Raw genomic sequence first — 18398 nt, 5'->3', positions numbered from 1 at the left:
CCAAGGAGGAGGAACGTTCCAGTAATCTCATGCGTTCCAAAATCTACACTCACATACACAAAGGAGATGATGCAACTGTATAATGTGGTAGATTTCAAACGTTGGTTGGTATGCTAAGGAACGCCTGCAGTTGTGTTGCAGAGGATTCTGGGCCATGTTCTAGGGTGCACACTTCCTTCGAGTGCTGGTCGTTTTTGTTGGGACTAACTGTCCCTCCGCAGGTACACCCAGAAGTCCTGTCTTATGGGCAGCTCGTCTGCCATTATCAGCCTTATTGTGGAACCCCTGATAAGCTTCTGAGGAACCTCAGAGTTTCTGGGCACACAGTTTGAAAACCACTGTTGCAGCATAAAAGATCTTTCACCCTAGTATGGAAAAATGACCTCTCTTTCCAGATGCAAGGTCCTTGGTTTTTGTGTAGCTACTTGTTTTCTATTATTTTTTCTCCCTTCTTCATAATCCTACCCAGGATTTCTCTCTTCTGTACACTTTTAATTTTGCATCCATGTTTTGAAAGAGCTATACGTAGTTCTGTTTCCTCAGAAATGCCATCTTTTATGAGTTCCCATCTTTGGCCTTCACCAATATCTTGATGCACACTTTGCTCAGTGAACTGCCACATAGATTCCCAATCAGCTATACGTTTCAGTGCTCTTTGTATGTGTGCATACAATCCGCTATGCTGTTGTAACAGTTGTGAGCTGCTCTTGATTGCTCGATGGTGAAACAGCTATTTGTGATCCAGTGCCCTGTTGTCTCACTCCATTTGAAATCATGTGAATGGTATCCCTATGTGTGTTGTTGCAATGTCACGTTCTTGGAACTAATCACATCATCACCAGTGTAAAATCGGGCATGATATTTAGGTGTTAACTTGGCAAAAGGTGGTATACTGTGCAGTCCTCTGCAGTGTAGGCATGGAATTGAATGCTTCATGCAAAATTCAACGTCTTGAGAATCCTCTGCTTTCTCTTGGGTGCAGGGGAAGTTTCTAACCCTCAAAGTTAGAACATAATCGCTTAAGAACATAATCGCTTTGTAGTGGACAGCTCATGGGAGTACAGTGCTCTGCAATTTATGCAAATTACAGTGTGTGATATTTGGCTTTCCTTGCGAATTATTTGGGTTTCCTTCATGCTACATTTTGATTTCTTTTTTCTTTTTCAAGCCCAGGATACTGACAGGCAGGTCTATGTAAAGTAGACAATTTGATATTAAAACAAAAGCAAACACTTCATTGACTCAAATGTTTTGTTTTTATTACAATCTAGCCATTAAACATGTTGCTTTCTAGTATTTGTGGAAGGCTGCATGTACTGACGCGACCCAAACGGCTGAACACACGGCCAAAAAAGGAATGGCTTGGCCAGGACAGGCCTCCCGTGAAAGGGCAGGCCTGAGTTTCCCTGCTAGTGTCATTGCGAGGGCAGTCAGTGTCAACCATAGCCAGCAAGAGTCCAGTTGGCATTTCAGTCACCATTTCCCTCTTTGCTAGCAATTTCCATCTTTTATATGCAACTGACTGCATCTTTCTCTAGGGAATATCTGACAGTTTCTTGCTGCTAATTGCAAATGCATCACCTTTTTTAGCATTTGAGAGCCTCAATTCTTCTTTCTCTCTCTCTCTCTCTCTCTCTCTCTCTCTCTCTCTCTCTCTCTCTCTCTCTTTTCTGTACCCACCTCAGCTCCTAACCCCTGATCTCATTTTGAGATGTCCTGTGCTGGGTATGCCATCGCCAATGTTATTGCTTCAGCCTTTGCTACATTTAGAGACTAACCAGGAAAAAGAAAGGAAAACCCCATAGGGGTGTGAGAAAAAAGCCAAAGGCAAGGGACAGAACCAAAGGGGATTCTTGAAGAATGTTTATTCAATAGAGCCTCCGCATTTCAGACTGTAACTGAGTTTTTCAGGGCAATTAAAAAAAAACAGTTACAGTTCTTTACTCAAGCACAGTAGATACACTGTGAATTCCTGAATCTACTGTGCTTGAGTAAAGATCTGTAGCTGTTTTTCTGAATTGCCCTGAAGAAGGACTCCGTTGGATTCCAAAACGCGTAGGCTCTATTGAGGCTCTATTGAATAAACATTCTTCAAGAATCCCCTTTGGTTCTTCATCGTGGTCTCTATGCATCACACATATGGGCTCTGCGCCTGCGCGGAGACCTGAACCGGAACCTTCTATAGCTTAGGGACACGTTTTTGGCGGGAACCCCTCTCCCTCGCTACTGCGCATGTCCCTGGGGTTCCCGCCCTTACCTCAGTTCTTCGTCGTCCGCCATTGTGCAAAGACCTCTAGGCAGAACAGCCATAGGGTTCTTCCAAAGGACAAACAGCCCCTAGGACCAGACAAAGATATTCTGTAGTCAATACAAATTCTCCACTAACTTTTTTTTAAAAAGGTAAATATGCATGGTTAGCCTAAAACGGTAGTGCTTGAAGTCAAAAATCTGCTCAAACCAAAACAGTGTGCCAGTTTGCACAATCAGAATAAGCCACGGTGGCTTATTTAAATTGTGGCGAGTAACGGGCATGATTTCCATAATCGCTACCTGGGTGCAGCTGGTTGTGTTATCTGAACCCAGGCAGCATGACTTGTAGAGTTATCGGAGGGCTGTTCCCCCATCCAATTATGCCACCCAGGTTCAGATGACACTACAAGATACCCTGAGGCGGTGCTTATTTGGATCGTCTGAATCAAGTCATTGTGTTGCCTAGGGAGTGCTCTCGCAATTCTTGTACCACTCAATGGGGCTTACACATAAGAACTTTCCAGTGAGTCAGATTTGTCTGTTTGCTGTGCTGTTGCTGCACTTCTTAATACCCATAATTCACTGCCTGATCTGACTGTCTCCCCTTGTCTCATGTAAGTGCCATCTCTGGCATTATCAACTTCCTACTAAAACATGGACTGCTTGTGTGTCTCCTCTGGTTCTCCCCATCTGTTGCCTGCTTTAGGGGACACTCAATTTTGGTGGTATCCGTGTAGGCAATGGGCCGACCGAAGAAGATGCTGAGATAATCCAGCATGACCAGCTTTCAACTCATTCAGATGAGGGAGAAGAGGTAAGTCCTCCGTTTCTTACTTTGATACCAAAATGTTTTCTGTGGGAGGAGTGAGTAGAAGCAGTAACCCTCTCTATTACTGGGTCAGACTAGGCATCCATCCCTTTGCCCTCTCTTGCAGCTTGCACCCTAGGTATGAACACAGTCTAGTCTCAGTGTGAATCTAGTAAAGGCAGACTGCTTTGAACAGAAGTATGTTGCCCCAGTGAGCTCTTAAAAAAAAAAAGCACCTAGAAAAATCAGTTCACCATCCCCTTTGAAATTGTGCTGAGAATAAGTATGTACTGTCTCTACGGTCCTACTATTTCATGGGGGATTTGAACTTTTCAAAAGAAGAGCGCTAAAGTCTTCAGGTCTCTTTCATGGTGTATGAAGACATTAACTCTCTTCTCTCCCTCTTCTGCCTCCAATTCTCCCAGTGGAGATATCAAGAATGGGGCTGTATCACTGCTCCTTTGATTGCAGAGAGAATTAAACAACCATTATCCCATTCAGTGGGAGAAGAGCAGGGAATGGTAGGTTCAAGCACAAGGCCTGCATTGGATTTCTCCATGCAGAACAGTAGGGATCAAGGTGTGGGGAGGTAAATCATATTTGCACAAGCTCTTGGTGAATCAGCTCTCCTTATTCCAAAAAGATCCCAAAAGCATTTATGTAAAAAGGAGCACTAGTTATAGTAGGTGTTGCCTTTGTTCAAAATGTAAACCAGTTTATTTTTTCATGGCTCTTGACCTGCCCAAAGGAACTACAGTCCTAACAAAGATCTTGGGCTGTTCGTAACAGTAAAATTCCCAGGGTTCTTTGCAGGAAAACCATTTTAAGATTGGCGGATACATATGGCCATTTGTGTCAGGTGAAGCTTCCTTCACCTGAGTCAGAGCATTGTTCCATCTAGCCCAGAGCTATCTATGATTACTGACAGTGTCTCTCCAGAGGGTCAGGAAGGAGTTGTTCCCAGCCCTGAGAGACTTTTTAGAGATGTCAGGGACTGAGTTTTGGCCCTTCGGCATGCAAAATAAGTATTCCATCACTGAGCCATATACGACTTGCCCCACAGTGCAGAGGATGTGGTACACTTCAACTGTTCAAAGTATATTACAGTCAGCACAATAGCGCTGTAAATTAGGGTAATATTATCCCCTTATTGCAGTTGGAAATAGAGGATAGAGCACTGTTGCATTTTAGGGCATTGCACTGAAAGAGACAGACCATTTCCTGGACAGAGGGGCACAAGTGCACAGTTACGGTGATCTAATAATGTGGTGCTCTTCTGTTGTCGAATGGTGCATGACCAAACTGAACGTTCCCTTGTGTTTTCAAGCCTGCCATGGAGGAGGTGGTAAGCCTGTAGCCTAGTTTCTGTGCCTGTGTTCGTCCAGACCATTTCTCCCATCAGTATAAGTCATTTTGCAGAATTAAGCGTATTTGTATTTGTGACCTGGAAGTTCTTTGTTCACCTCCTGCATAGCATCTCATTTTGTGAAGGCTCCTTTTTTGCTTCTAATTGGAGGCCGTTGTTAATCATCTCCATAGAAAATAGCTTCATTTTCATTTTTAAAAACATGTGTATGTTTGAGCTGCTGCGTATGCTTAAAAGGGTTTTGTTGCGTTAGGGATGAGGTTTGGGTTGCATGTTCTTTATTTGACCTGCACATCCCTCTAATCTCAGGGTTGGCACAATAGAGTCCCGCCAGAGGCTTTTAGAATGGAGCTTGGATGCATTTGTACCTTTAAGCTAGCTCCCCCTTGCTTGTCTTACAGCTCCCTACAACTCTGGGGCCTTTCCTCGCCTGGCTTGTTCTTTTTATTCCCATGCCTGTTCCCTGACACCACTGGCAAGAAGGCCTCACAACGACAGCACCACTCATTTCCCTTGCTGAGGGAGTTGGCTACACATACATATACAAAGTCATCGATCAGTCTCTCTCTCTCTCTCTCTCTCTGCCATGTGCGCTCACACAGGCAGAGGCATTTCTGTACCTGTTAAGAGTTGCTGCATTTTGATTTTTTTTAAAATGTCAGTTTCTGTGCAGTGGTCTCTGTTTACAAACTGGCTCTCATCCAGGAGGCTGGTATGGAATAGTTGTGTTTCCATTCTGCAAACGGAGTCCTATAACAGGAGTGGGGTAGGGGAGGTGGCATTCATGTTTTGTTTTCCAAGTGAGGCAGTTACAGAAACTCAAATGGTTAAAAAAAAGGAGAACCCGGAGAATGAAAACAACCCAGGATCTGCCTGTTGGACCAAACCAGTCCCTGATTTTTTTTCAAATTTTATTTATCAACTTTATCCCCTGTCTTAGCAGAACCATATATTTATTATTTATTTGTTTACAATATTTATATACCGCTCCCTGTTCAAAATTTCGGAGTGGTGTACAAGATAAAATCAAATCAAAGCAGAATAAAACACTTTAAAATAGATTTTAAAAGAAGCAAAATGTACAGTGAACTGTGGCTGGTCATTAAGGAAAGGCTTCCTGGAATAAGGACTCTTTAGGAGGTGCCGAAATAAATACAAAGTTGGAGCCTGCCTGCCCTCGCCGATCGATTCGGGCTCCCGCGGTCGCGACGGAGAGGACCCTCCGCGGGCCAGCCGCCAGGCCAGTGTTCAGGCGGAGCGGCGGCCTCTCCCTCCGCTGATGTGCGCGCGACCCAACCCTCCCTCGGCCAGTGTTCGTCCCGCGAACGGGGCTCCGCCGGGGGTAAAAAAAAAAAAAAGTTGGAGCCTGCCTGACCTCCAGAGGCAGGGAATTCCATAGGAGGGGGGCCACCATGCTGAAGGTGACAAGGGCTTGCTATGCTTTGCTGTGATATTGGGTTCCTTTTCTGTGGAGTCTTGTGCACAGCGTTTCGTTCAGGAGTGTGCCCCACGCCTGTGGCTGCCTTGCTGTAAAATGAAAAAGAGGGGATCTAGATCCATGATCAGGTACTGAAAGGTAGATACTGAAAAATACCTGAATTAATTCAGATCATATTCTTAAATGAGCACTTTGGATTGGGTGGAGGGAGTGCTGGAGGGAGTACTGAACTTGGCCACGTGTTAAGGCTGAGTAGTGTCTTCTGCACTGCTTGGAAATTGAGCTTGGCACTTCTGGATCTTTAGATCTGAGCGCTCTGTGTGTGTGTGTGTGTGTGTGTGTGTGTGTGTTCAGGCTCTGCAATTTTCATCTTAATTCACAAAGTAACAGAGGTCTTCTGCTATACCTTGATCTAGTTCAGGTTCTAAAAGGCTTCTTAAGTCTCAAGAGTTTAGCTTGTTACAACAAACCGAAAAAAGTTATTTTACTTAGGTTAGGAGCTGAGCAATGTTGCATTGATCCAGAAAGAACACTTTTTTGTGGTAAAAGCTTACATTGAGCAGAAAAAATAGAAGTAAGAATTCTGAGTCAGACGGATGGATACTAGTCTTAATGTGTTAATATTTGCTAGCAACCTATTCAGAGTTGATAGGTCTGGGCACTGTCCACAGGGAGCCTTTCCTGCACATTTTTCTGTTTGAAAATGTACAACAAAGAGGCTTCTGATGGATTGTGTGTCTAGTATATTTGCTCCTTGCTTTAGCCGTTTTATGAATGACCTGATGCCCTTTTCAGCTTTTTTGTGGGGAGCCAGCTTCCTGGCATCAGGTGATAGGAGATGTTAAAAATAGACCCTCTTTATCTTGGTGCCTCTGTCAAGGGGAGAGCAGCCACCTTTCCACAGCGTGCGCATGATAACGGGCTCTAATAATGGGTATCAATGCAGTGATGGGAAATGTAGCTTCCCCCAGACCAAGTAAATGCAAGCAGGGACGTTCCTCTAAATAATACGGTCCTCAGCAGTGCGATCGCAGCTTAGTGCTTGCTAGGGCAGATTCTTCACAGAGGAACAAAACAGGGATATCCAGCAGTCTTTGAGTATTTGAGTCACATCAGTGGCCACAGTCTCAGTGCATTCCTCATTGGTACTTCTGGCCAACTCTTTTCCCATTCTGTTTTACCAACACAAAGTGAATACAGTTCTTAGCAAAAAGGGTAGAGAGCCGCTCTGCATCCATACAGAATTACAGCAGGGGCAACTGCCACCATTGGTTCAGGCTGTGTGGGCCTCTTAATCTTTTCTATCTCTCTGGTGCTGGGTGGGCCCAGAGGTTCTGCACAGGGAGAGACCCAACGTTTGAATTGCTCCATTGCCTTTGTGCAATAAACATGGAAACGTTGAGTGGCATGCCCTTGTGGCATACGTTCTAAAAAATAGAATTAGCAGAGCGGGCAGGACTTCAAAAGAATTTTGCTTGTAATCTTAATGGGAGTATACCTATCCATCACTGCTGCCGCTGCTACATCCACCTTTACACTGAAGTGAAAGCGTGGAAACTTTCCTACACCTGCCAGCCATATGCCATCAGAGTCTGTTTTTCCTTTAGATACTTTTAGGGCTCCAGAAGGGCTCTGTGTATGTGTGTCCTGCGATCCTGCAGGAGTGCAAAATGTGACCGGGCACAGAATTCAGCTCCTGAGAGCTTTCACTTAGCAGACAAAGCCCCATTTCTAGCTCCTTTTGCTGTGGTGGCATGATTGAAAATGTGTGGGCAAATGCCTCCTGAAATCGAAGGAGCCAGAGAGGCAGCTGAATAAAGTGTCCAGTTACTGTAAGTGGGGTTTCAATGCTCTCTATAGCTTCTTGCCCTCTACATGATTAGCAAAATGAGAATTGATTATGTAGTATAGTAAAAAGATAATCGCAGTTTACATTATGCGAAAGCAATTCGGATTCATTTGATACAGAATTTCTAACCTTTTTTTAAAGAAGTGCAGAGTATGTATGGTGTACGTACATCCTTAGATACTGGTAATTTCACAGCTTCTTGGCATATTCATCAGTGCAGCTTCTGTTGACTTTTTTTTTACTTATCTCCAAGTCAGAAGGTCTAAATATTAACAACTATTAGGACTTCCCTAGCTTTGAATGTTGCTTTGAAGGGGAAAGAGAACACTCAATCTTCCAACCATTAATCTTGAAGCAATTTTTCGGCCAGTGGGGCCACAATTTGAGACATGATTTATTTATTTATTTATTGCATTTTTATACCGCCCAATAGTTGAAGCTCCCTGGGCGGTTCACAAAAATTTAAACTGTGAAGAACATAATAAAACAACCAACAATCTAAAAACACAAATACAAAATACAGTATAAAAAGCACAACCAGGATAAAACCACGCAGCAGAAGTTGATAGAAGATTAAAATACAGAATTAAAACAGTAAAATTTAAATGTAAGTTAAAATTAGTTGTTAAAATACTGAGAGAATAAAAAGGTCTTCAGCTGGCGACGAAAGGAATACAGTGTACGTGCCAAGCAGACCTCTCTGGGGAGCTCATTCCACAGCCGGGGTACCACTGCGGAGAAAGCTTTATGATAGCTTTAACTGCAGAGTTTCTAGGTTGTGGCAGACAAAATATTAAGATGGGATTTGTAGTAACTGCTGCTTTTGCCAGTCTTTATCTCTCTCTGGTCACTCCTCCAAGTTGCTTCTACCATGTTCTTCATCATAATGGCTTAAATAGCCGCCATTTCTGAGAGTATATTCCGGGGGTAGGGATATGGTGGGGAGGGTACAGCAAATGTAACCAAATATCAACAGGCAAGGTTTCCCCCCCCTGGTGGCACCCTTTTTCTTTATGAACATTTCCCAGTTGTGTTCAAATATTTTAAAAGGATTTTCCTATCCAGCCCAGTCTTTGCAAAAGGGCCCAGCCCCATTGCAGCTTGACAAGTCTGGGTTCCAGTAGTCGAACATGGCTATTTGTGTGGTGACTAATGACAGGCAAATACAGTTTAGGTTGGGCAAGTGATCCTGCTGAGACCTAATGCCAGAGAGAGAAATATGCGAGCCAGAGTGCCACGTGGGAGCCTTTGCGTGTTCTTACAGTAGAATTGGTTGCTGCTGGTGCTCTTTTCCTTCTGTGCTTTCTTAGCTCTCCAGGCGTTGCTCCCTGCGCTGCCCTTCACGCCGTACTAACTTCATTTCCTCCTGCAGTTTGACTTTGGGGATACAGTCGTCCACCAGGCCATCCATACCATTGAGTTCTGCTTGGGATGCGTCTCCAACACAGCCTCATACCTGCGTCTCTGGGCACTCAGCCTGGCTCATGCACGTGAGTAGCTTTTCCATGGCTGCCCGTTTGGGCTCAGGGATGAGGGAGGGAAAGTCCAAGGCATGGAAGTAGCAGGGTGGGGGCTTCACAAGCGCCGTTAACTTCAGTTCAGGCCAACTTCCTCTGTATACTCTAATCCCCTCTTATGCCACATAGAGGGCTAGAATGCTGTCGAATCTCCTCTGTACCCAGTCATAGGAGACTCTGATTTCATTTGCTTGTCAACTAAATTATAGGGAAGGGGGACCACTGCGTATTTTGCACACTGAGTGCAAAATACCTGTTGAATGCAGGAGGAGGGTGTTTTCTTAATGGAGGTTTTGCCTGGGGTGTGTTTATGAAGTGCAGCTCAGGTTGGGAACTTGCATACTCATCCCTCCTCCTCATGGAATGAGCGGTGGGCGACAATTCCCCTTTCTCCAAGGCTGGCCCACACCACTCTGTAATCCTTCTTACTGACTTTCTCTTCACAGAGCTCTCTGAGGTCCTCTGGACCATGGTGATCCACGTGGGACTCAGTATTAGGAACTTGGGTGGCGGCTTTGCCTTGTTCTTCATATTTGCCGCCTTCGCCACCCTGACAGTGGCCATCTTATTGGTCATGGAGGGCCTCTCTGCGTTCCTGCATGCCCTCCGCTTGCACTGGTGAGTGGCACATGGAGTCGTTCTGAGCCACTGCGAACAAGCAAGAGAGGGCCCTTAGCTCAGTGGTAGGGTACAAGCTTTGCATCTGTGAAGTCCTGTATTTAATCCCTGCCATCTCCAGGTAAAGTAGCTGGGCTGGGAAGAGCCCCTGCCTCAAACCTTGAAGATCTACTGTCAGTCAGAGTAAACAGTATGGGCTAGATGGACTCAGGCTCAAGCTAGATACAGTACCTTGTATAAGTTATTCACCCCCTTTTGACTTGTCCACGTGTTGTTGTGTTACAACTTGGAGTTAAAATGGAGTTGGCATATTTGCCATTTGATTTACGAAGCATACTTAACCATTTTAAAGTGCACACATTTTTTATTGTGGCACAAAATTTAACGAAAAACCAACTGGTATTTGTTGGTTGCATAAGTATTCACCCTCCTGAGTCAATACTCGGTAGAAGCACCTTTGGCAGAAATTACAGCTGTGGGTCTTTTGGGATAGGTCTGTACTAGCTTTGTGCATCTGGATCCTGCAATATTTGCCCATTTTTGTGGCAAAATCGTTCAAACTCTGTCAGGTTGGATGGGGACTGTTGACCAGCAATTTTCAAGTCTTGCCACAGATTCTCAATCGGATAAAGGTCTGGGCTTTGACTGGGCCATTCTGAGACATCCAGGTTCTTGTTTTTAAACCACTCCAGTGTAACTTTGGCTGTGTGTTTAGAGCCATTGTCCTGCCAGAAGGTGACGCTCCTCTGCAGTCCCTGGTGCCTTGCAGACTGAAACAGGTTTTCCTCTAGAATTGCCCCGTCTTTGGCTCCACCCATCTTGTCCTCAATCCTGACTAGCTTCCCAGTCCCTGCCAATGAAATGCATCCCCACAACATGATGCTGCCACCACCACGCTTCACCATGGGGATGGTGTTCTCAGGGCAAGGAGCACTGTTGGCTTTGCGCCACACACAGTATTTTGCTCTAAGGCTGAAAAGTTCAGTTTTGGTTTCAGACCAGAGAACCCTTTTCCACATGCTTGCTGTGTCTCCCACATGCATTTTGGCAAAATCCAAACAGGATTTGATATGGGTTTCCCCCAGGGTGGATAAAAATCAATTTTTTAAAAAAACAACAACAAAAAAACAATTTTTTTAAAATTTAAATCGGATTTTTTAAAAAATAAAATGCTTTTTGAGGAAAAATCTATCGGAAGATAGTTTTCTATTTAAGATACATTATAGTCCAAAGGTTATTCATCATGAAATAAGGATTAGTTTTTAATTATGTAGCATGAGGCTGTATATTCATGCAGTGTTTAAATTTTTTGATAAATGAATTCCATTAATCCATTCACAATGTCAGGCTCTTCCAGAGGTTTCTGTAAGATTATTGGGCATTTTTTTTCATTCTAGGAGATATTATCACAGATGCTTGGTTTCACAGTTCTCAAAACTGTGAATTTGTGTCTATAGAGATCACAATCCCATTGTTCCTTTGCAAATCTATGTACACAGAATCAATCCCTGACCTCTTAAGCGCTAAGTTTCAAAAAAATCAATGAATAGAGTGCACTTTTGCCCGGGGGGGGGGGGAGTCACATGATTAAATAGAGACTTTTTGAGTAGTGATTTAAATTGTGATTTAAATCATGACTTAAATCAAATTGATAAAAACCAAATCCACCCTGGTTTCCCACCCACCCCTCCCAGCAATGGCTTTCTTCTCACCACTCTTCCATAAAGCCCAGCTTTGTGGAGCGTCTGGGTGATAGTCGTCCCATGGATGGTTTCTCCCGTCTCAGCTGTAGAGCTCTCTGCGACTTCAGAGTTACCATTGGCCTCTTGGTTGCTTCTTGACTAATACCCTCCTTACCCAGTCACTGAGTTTTGGTGGATGGCCTCCTCTAGGCAGAGTCGTGGTTGTGCCATACACTTTACATTTTGTAATAATGGATTTAACGGTCCTCCGGGGGATATTCATAGTTTGGGGTGTTTTTTTTTTATAACCCAACCCTACTTGGTGCTTCTCCAGAACTTTATCCTGGATTTGTTTTGATAACTCTTAATCTTCATGATGCCATTTGTTTAGATATTCTCTCCAATGAACTCTGGGGCCTTCCCAAAACAGGTATATTTTATCTGAGATCATGCAATACTTGAGTTGCACACACACTCCTTTCAACTAATTAGGTGACTTCTGAAGGCAGTTGGTTGCACCAGAGTTTATTTATGGGTGATTCAGCACAGGGGCTGGATACTTATGCAGTCAACATCTCTCAGTTTTATATTCGTAAATCATTTTGTAAAACATGTAGATTCTTTCCCCACTTTTGACATTATGGACTATTTTGTGTAGATCAGTGAGAAGAACTCAATTTTAATCCAGGTTGTAACACAACAAAATGTGGAAAAGTCAATGGGAGGGTGAATACTAATGCAAGGCACCGTTTAAGACCACTTCATATGTTCCAGCCGGTTCGACTCACACTTTCTAGCTGCCTGGCTATCTGCTCCCGTTTTGCACTGCCCTCAGTGAATAATTCAGTTCACCAAGCATTCAATTCAAAGCATTTCCTCCTGCAATTTAATCATTTGCGGGATAGTTCTGCAAGTCCCCAAATGGCAATGATAGCCAGTTCATTTTTAATGCATTGTGGCTGGGCTTAGCCTTGCTGCTATTGTGTTTTAGACTGGCCAGTGTGCACTGCAGAACTGAAGGAATGAGAGCACTCGTTCAGTTAGGATTTGAATCCAGCTGGTCTGCAGACAAAGTCTGGAAAAGGACCTTTAGCACTGAGTCCAGCTAAAGGCTAAGGAGTGGCTGTTCAGAGGGTTGTGTGTGTGTGTGTGTGTGTGTGTGTGTGTGTGTGTACATGTGTGAAATTGCCAAGAACATCTTCATAGTTTGTCCTGAAACGAATTGGCTTTAGTTTGGTATGAGTCTTCACTCTGAAGTCGAGAACTGCTCTCTTTGAGATTGAGATTGAGGGGAGACATGATAGCACTCTTCAAATACTTAAAAGGTTGTCACACAGAGGAAGGCCAGGATCTCTTCTCGATCATCTCAGAGTGCAGGACACGGACTTATGGGCTCAAGTTACAGGAAGTCAGATTCTGGCTGGACATCAGGAAAAACTTCCTGACTGTTAGAGCAGTATGACAATGGAACCAGTTACCTAGGGAGGTTGTGGGCTCTCCCATGCTAGAGGCATTCAAGAGGCAGCTGGGCAACCATCTGTCAGGTATGCTTTAGGGTAGATTCCTGCATTGAGCAGGGGGTTGGACTCTATGGCCTTGTAGGCCCCTTCCAACTCTACTATTCTATGATTTTAGTACTGGAGAACTTTTCTTTCAGCTATTTTTCAAAAAAAGAAAGAGGGAGAAAACTGTATGACAAGGCCCCGTCTCAACCCTTGATGTGTGAACTTAGTATTATGAGTCCTCGACAAGAAAGTATCCAGATATTTGCAGTGATGAAGCCTGTGTACGTAAAGGTGTATGTGCACAGGCTTCCCCTTTGCAGACGATTGTGCTCAGCACACAAGCATCTGGGGGTGAGGCTTTCAGCGCACCACCGTGGGATTGTGGCCAGGAGGCACAGTTCAGGTCTCCCTTCATGCAATAGTCCTCCATGCACAGGGTAACACCTGACGACTGCTATTTTTGACTCTGAATTGGTTTCTGCAAGACTATATCTGCCCTTATATGTCTTTGCAGGGGAGAGACAGTGTCTGACTGCCCATGTGGACAGAGAGTAAATTTGCAGATCCTCATTTTTGTATACCAGAGCAGCTTCCTTCTGTCCAACAGCTACATATTCTCTTCCAGAATCTAGCTTAACCCGGCTTTGACTTTTCCCTCACTCTCTGGTCTGCCTGTGGTCTTTGGTTTTGTTGCCCTGTTTGACTTTCAGGGGCTGAATGACTGGCTGGGCTTCGCTCCTCCTCAGGAAAGCCCAGCTTCATGGAACAATAGCAGCTGCACCCCAAGCAATCATGACATCAGCCATTATCTCGATCTTGCACTGAGGCCGGGGATCGCTTTCCTCGCCCGGCCCTTTTTTCTCTTTGCCAAGTTCAAAACAAAAAGCTTCCAGCCGGGCCAGCTGTGTCTGGAGATAGGAGCCGTTGAGTCATTCTTGTGCAGTGCAGCCGTCGCCGTCAATATCTGTGCGTTTGCAGGAATCCTCACTGGTGATCTGAGTGACTCTAACTCCGCTTTCCCCAACCTGGTGCCCTCCAGCTGTGTTGTACTACAATTCCCAGATGGCTGGGGGATGCTGGGACTTGTAGTACGACACAGCTGGAGGGCAACAGGTTGGGGAAGGTTACTATAACGGAAGACTTTGCTTGAGAGAGAGAGAGAGAGAGAGAGACGAGTTCTTTCAAAAGTGGTTTCGGTTAATAGAGTGAGTAGCTGGAGTCAGGGAGGACGGATTCCCTGTTGCAACAATTGATCATTATCTGAAGAGTTGTTGGTGTGCGGATGCCAAACAATTCTTCTCAACATTTTTACCAAATGCACAAAATTGTATATAGATCGTGCAGTTGGAAGTACAATGCAATAAATGAACTTTCTCTCCCTCCCTCTATAAACACCTTTCCAAATTGTCAAATTTCAATTCCATTGTAGTGAAAGCTTGCTTAAGAAGGCTTTTTTAAAAAGCTGTTTTGAGTTCATTAGCTTCTCCCCCAACGCAAAAAAAAATCCAGTGCAAGCCTATGGCAAATGCATTTTACTGAGGGGAGGAATTTGGAAATTTACTGATGAGGTGACTAATCTAAAGCTTGGTTGTGCAAATGGAAACTTCTGTAGCTCTTCTCTTTATTAGGGAGAATTTGCAAGATGGTGATGTTTAACTGTCAAAGGTAGAGGTGAGAGAGGAGATCTATTGATTTAACTGACCTTGGATTTAATGAGCTGTCTTTATATTAGCTATGTTTACACGTGACAGTGAGCTGAGAACCCTCGCTTTATAAACCATAATAGGCCTGTTCAGACAAAACGCTAAGCCATGTTTAGGCAGCTAACCCCTTTGCAGTAAATAGTGCGTTTAAACCATGGTTAGGAATGGTTCACATGACACGCTAAGTCATGGTTCACACAACAAGCTAAGCCATAATGTTTAGCTCAAAATGCTTAACCACCATGGCTTAGTGTGTTGTCTGAATAGGCTCGATATGAACAAGCTTCATGCTGGTGCATGCAGTCGGTTTGCTTCCTATTCGTCTCATCTCTACATGTGAGCAGGTAAACAAACCAGAAACGGGATTTTTTTTTGGTGAGGTTCAAATCTGTGATTATGGTTAAGTATTGCTAAGCAAGCCAGGACTTGTAAAACAGTTTAAGCCAGGGTTTGTTGTTGTCCTATGCATCTTGAATTGTCTAGGCACATTTAACCACAATCCTGGCTTTGACCATCACAGAAAACAATACCCTTTCTAGTTTGTTTACCTGTCACGTCAAGGGAGGAACAAAACGGCTGCATGCGCCAGCATCTAGCTTGTTCACGTCATGGTTTATTGAGCCAGGATTCCTGGCTTACTGTTATGCGTGAATGCTTCAGCTGAGTCTAAGCATTGGTCCATCTAGCCTAGTACTCCAACAGTAGCTCTCCAATGGCAAGCCCTTCTCTCTGGGCTCCTTTTAATTGGCGATTCTAGAGATTGGACTTGGAACCATCTGCATTTAAAGGGTCTGCTTTAACTACAGAGCCATGTCGGTTCCCCTGAGAATTCCAAAGCAGTGGGTGCTTCATCCTTTGCTGCAAGGAGGAACAGAGTGGATTCTTTAAATTTCTGGAAAAATAGTTTCCGACTCTCCCTCTACCACTCCCAACTGGGATGGGTTTATATAGTAATTTTTCAGGCAACGGCATTCCAGACAGATGGTTGCCTTGGCTGAAAAACAAATAATGTCACAAGCGAAGCTGGAGCGTCCTTATCTCCATGGTTGTGTGGGAAGCAAGCATATATCATGCCGTTAATGCTGTTGGTTGACTAGGCGGTACCTCCTTCACTGCACAAAGGGTCCTTTTGACACTGAGTTTGCAGCTGAGAGAGGGTTGGGGCTTGGTGCATTTTATCTCTTTAGAGGCAGGATAGCTGAAAGGGAGGCCAGGGTGGGGATGTACTCTGAGGACACTTCGCATGTCACATTTCTGTCACTTAAAAGACAACGATGGGAATGTGTTGCTCCCCACGGCGTGTATCAGTGTGTTGAAGTTGGCATGCAGGCGGACCCTTCAACTGGGACGGGGTTAGGGAGCGGAGTTCCAAAAAGATAACTCTGGCCAGGAAAAGAGAGAAAGCTCTCCAGTTGGACAGGGTTACATAATGCACAGGAGGTGAGACTTGTTCCAGTTGGAGGGGGAGAGATCTCTGGAATCTCTTGGCTAAAAGCAAGGAACCACCAGGACTCCAGATGGCTGGGCCAAGAGGGGCGGGGGAGGAGCAGGAGCAGGAGCAGGTAATTTGGTGCCAGTGGGGAGCTGTACATTCCATGGCGTGAAGGAGCTGAATGTTCCATTGGGGCGGGGGGAGAGGGTGTTCTGTGGAACTCTCTCTCTCTCTCTCTCTCTGTGCATGTGTGTGCGTGCAGACTTAATTTGATACAGGACTTAGTAGTATCCCAGAATCTGAGCTGATTCAGAACAGGGGGATTGTGTTTCTCTGCTCCTACTATCTCCAAAGAAGGGAGATGAACTCTGAATAAGTGCAGAGTGCTCTTCCTTTAGCTGTAAATCACCAGAGGTAGCCCCTCTTCTTCTGAAGTTATTATGCAAGGGTCTCTGGAATTGTGGGTGCGATGTTTGACCTGGTCCTGGCCATCCCCCGCCTTCTGCAAAAAAGAAAAGGGGGGGGAGTAGAGAGGGCCAGTTCTGTGAGCTGCCCACACCATCCAAGCCTGTGTATTGGAGCGCCGCCTCACAACTCCCCATGCCACTCCTGGGGGCAAGTGGAAGGTCATATTTCTAGACACTGTGTTCCCTGGACTTGTCGGCTGGCAATTCATAAATGTTCCCGGGCTGGATTGTTGCTTGTCCATTGGAGGGCAGTGAAACTGAGATGGGGGAGCCCCCCCCCTTTCTTGGCAGAGAAACCACAAATGACTTGCCTGCCTTTTGATCATGCAAGGCCTGGTGCCACAGACGTTGGTCTTGAAGCTGGCTGGCCTTTTTATGCTCAATGGCAACCGTTTTTAACATTTGAAATATGGTCAGTCTCCCCTGCCCTCTGTGGACACTGCCAATTAGTGAAACCAGTGAAGAGGAGCAACGCGTGCAGCTGTTCCCAATCTGTAAGTGCAGCTGGCACGTTCTGGATACGTTGGGAATGCTGTGCGACTGGCAGTGCAACTGGCATCCTCAGTGGGAGGAGCTGTCCGAGGGATGTGGGAGTGCTGGCGGGGGTGAGGAAAGTGACGGTGGCCGGGTGCTGCTCTAGTTTTCCATCCCTTTGCTTCGCAGTGATTTTTCTTCCTTAGTTTATAAGAGGTCACATGCAGAGAATTTTACTTTCCTGGTGGCATCTATGCATTCTGGCCTTCATTTGCCTTTCTTCCCCTTTGCCCATCACCAGGTTGTGTTTTGGAAAGGATAAATGTTTTGCCTAGTTTCTTGAACCCTTGATTTCGCCTACAGCTAAATGCTCACTAAGGTGATGGACTTTTGTCTGCTATGTACCACTTCAGACTGCAAATGAGGGCTCATGGAATTGAACCTCAGCACAAAAAAATCCCCACACAAAGAGAACTGGCATGTCAGGAAGAAGGGTTCAGGTGTTGCTTTCTCCTTGATACACTAGTTTTCCAATTGCAGAATTCGTGGGGTGTGTGTGTGTGTGTGTGTTGGAGCATTCAGTCCTGTGGGTCCCCACTTACAGTCTGAAGTGGTACAGCCCCGGCACAGTGAACACTATCGAGGTTACTGGTACAGTCAAAATGGGAAACTTTGCAAGGATTAGAAAGGCCAGTTCAAATTAGTGCATACTAAATCAGGTATTCCCCTTTTCCTTCTTTGGCAAGGTGTCCCATTTGCCTTCAAAGATATAGAAGGCTTTCTTTGTTCCATTGCACCTCTTCATTTTGTTTTTTTCCTGCCCCGAACAAAACTGCAGTCTCTCTCATCTATGTAAGATGGATGTTAGTCCCAAAAAGAGCTGATGACTTGAAACATTCCATCCTGGAGGAGCAGCAGTAGCAAATCAACTCTTGCTTGATTTTTCTCTGAAGTTGGCAGGGGAAAGCGATGGAAAATGTTTCTCACCCCAGGGCCAAGAGAAGAGCACGGGGCTTGTTTTCTTAATGAATCATGGGGTTTTTCTTTCCATGTTTGGTCCCTGTTTATGATTGGGCAGCCTACCAGTATCACCCCCTTCACATTTTGTGTTCATTAGTGGAAACGGCAGAACAGCAAGAGAAACAAACTGATCCTGGAACGCAGGTCTCTGCCTCCTTCTCCGGTGTGTCTCTGCTGCACCCTTAAGATAAGGATGGTTGAAAAGTTGCTAGTTAAGAGGGATTTTTGGATTGTTCTGTTCCAGTAGAAAAAAGTTTCACATGCCGTAG

The 18398-nt window shown here is 44.9% G+C and overlaps 2 protein-coding genes across 5 annotated transcripts in view; one reads left to right on the top strand and one right to left on the bottom strand.

Moving 5' to 3' along the window:
* Window positions 1-18398, bottom strand: part of STAT3 (signal transducer and activator of transcription 3) — a 284749-nt gene that overhangs the window by 163034 nt on the left and 103317 nt on the right. The gene's annotated exons all lie outside the window — the stretch shown is intronic.
* Window positions 1-18398, top strand: part of ATP6V0A1 (ATPase H+ transporting V0 subunit a1) — a 55550-nt gene that overhangs the window by 33988 nt on the left and 3164 nt on the right. For all 4 annotated transcript variants that reach the window (XM_063138751.1, XM_063138750.1, XM_063138749.1 and 1 more), the window contains 3 exons: window positions 2957-3064; window positions 9084-9201; window positions 9675-9846. In XM_063138751.1, the coding sequence (XP_062994821.1) occupies window positions 2957-3064; window positions 9084-9201; window positions 9675-9846 (398 nt within the window). The remainder of the gene's footprint in view (window positions 1-2956; window positions 3065-9083; window positions 9202-9674; window positions 9847-18398) is intronic.

Source organism: Elgaria multicarinata, chromosome 11 (assembly GCF_023053635.1).
Source record: "Elgaria multicarinata webbii isolate HBS135686 ecotype San Diego chromosome 11, rElgMul1.1.pri, whole genome shotgun sequence".
Taxonomy (NCBI): domain Eukaryota; kingdom Metazoa; phylum Chordata; class Lepidosauria; order Squamata; family Anguidae; genus Elgaria; species Elgaria multicarinata.
Note: the sequence above shows the minus strand (reverse complement) of the source record. Positions and strands in the feature narration are given on the sequence as shown.